General features: G+C 39.5%; 1 protein-coding gene across 1 annotated transcript; it reads right to left on the reverse strand.

Annotated features, from left to right (window-relative positions):
- On the reverse strand, positions 613-1,226 carry LOC109822630. The gene is made up of 2 exons (XM_020388863.1): positions 975-1,226; positions 613-887 (listed from the first exon to the last, which is right to left on the reverse strand). Exons 1-2 carry the CDS (start codon positions 1,202-1,204, stop codon positions 707-709), a joined length of 411 nt encoding a protein of 136 aa, XP_020244452.1. The 5' UTR covers positions 1,205-1,226; the 3' UTR covers positions 613-706.

Genomic DNA, 1,759 nt, shown 5'->3' on the forward strand with positions numbered 1-1,759 from the left:
ATTTGTTGCTCATGCATTTCTCTCATATTCTGCATGGCCATCTGCATTTCAAACCTGAAGGTCTCCTGTTGTTTATTCATGGCTTCTTCAAGCATCTTAATTGAAGATGGCGAAAGCAGAAAGATGCCGTATGGTGCTGGAGGTGTTGGCCGGGACGGTAAGCATCCTCGGAGGGGCACTTGCGGTAATTCCATGATGACAATCTCGAGTGTTGTGTCCTGTCCCATGGCAGTGTACACAAGAAGGATCCCCAGCCATTTGTGAGGGTATACGATGAAAATAGATGACGCTGGGTTGAGGTTTTTAGCAGGGGGAGGGGTTTGCAGAGGCGCCTACGCTGGGGCCAGTAGAAGAAAGGTGGTGACCGTACCTATCGATGGAAGTTCGTATTAGGTATTTAAGTTAATTAATTTATTTAACTGACTTGGGAACACGCGAATATATGATGTGACATGTTTGTGTGATGGAACCGTCGCTTCGAAAGAAGTGAGCAGCTGGAGGTCTGAAGATAACTTAAATAATTAAAAAATTAGAACTGGCTCTGAGATAGAACTAACGAGCATGGTACAGAATAGAACTAACGTTGAATGAGTTAGAACTAACGAGCATCACTAGAACGAACATGGTACAGATAGAACAATACATCTGATAACAATCATTTTCAATTACTTAAATATACATACATTATTGTATTTGTATGAACATATCATTCATCACTGTACACTGTTTCTTCTTTATGTCTTTGTTCAAAACCAGCCAGTAATAATTGTGCGGCAAGTCTTGCTCGCATAGCTTCAGGGATATCGTTCGGAGGATTAACCAGCAATGTTGATCGTCCTTCAATTATGGATTTTACAAAGAGGTAGACGAACACACCACAGTCAAAGCTGCAACATAGAGTGAGTTCATTAGACATTTTCGGTCCGTTCGAATACTATAACACAAATTTGAACAATATAGACATCGGAACTAACCGTCCTCTTTGTTGCTCGCATTTGATGGCTTGATATCTAAATATTTGGCGCACATTATCTTCAATAAAATCAGCATGATGGGCATCAAAGAATTTTATGATTTTATTAACAGGCTCCATCCAAGCTTCGTGCCCAGCGGAGCTGTAATGCTTGACGACTTTATCTTTAAGATCAACTTCTACAAGATGCCAATGATCGTGCCTGACCAAAGGGATCAAGAGATGCTCCATACGGAATGCGGTATATTTGTCAATGAATGACAAATATAGCTCGTAATTGTTCACCTCCAAGCCATAGAGTGAGTGCTGCAAACACATCATGTTTGAGTTGAAATTAAAACAAACATGAGCTGCGAAGGCTAAGTAACACCGTATTAATTAGAACTAACACGCTACAGAATAGAACTAACACTGTGGAGAATAGAACTAACACGCTACAGAATAGAACTAACGTTCTACAGAATAGAACTAACACTCTACAGAATAGAACAACTAACACTGTGCATATTAGAACTAACACTGTGCAGATTAGAACTAACACTCTACAGAATAGAACTAACACTGTGCAGATTAGAACTAACACTCTACAGAATAGAACTAACACTGTGCAGATTAGAACTAACACTCTACAGAATAGAACTAACACTGTGCAGATTAGAACTAACACTCTACAGAATAGAACTAACACTGTGCAGATTAGAACTAACACTCTACAGAATAGAACTAACACTGTGCAGATTAGAACTAACACTCTACAGAATAGAACTAACACTGTGCAGATTAGAA

This window comes from Asparagus officinalis, chromosome 8 (assembly GCF_001876935.1).
Source record: "Asparagus officinalis chromosome 8, Aspof.V1, whole genome shotgun sequence".
Taxonomy (NCBI): Eukaryota; Viridiplantae; Streptophyta; class Magnoliopsida; order Asparagales; family Asparagaceae; genus Asparagus; species Asparagus officinalis.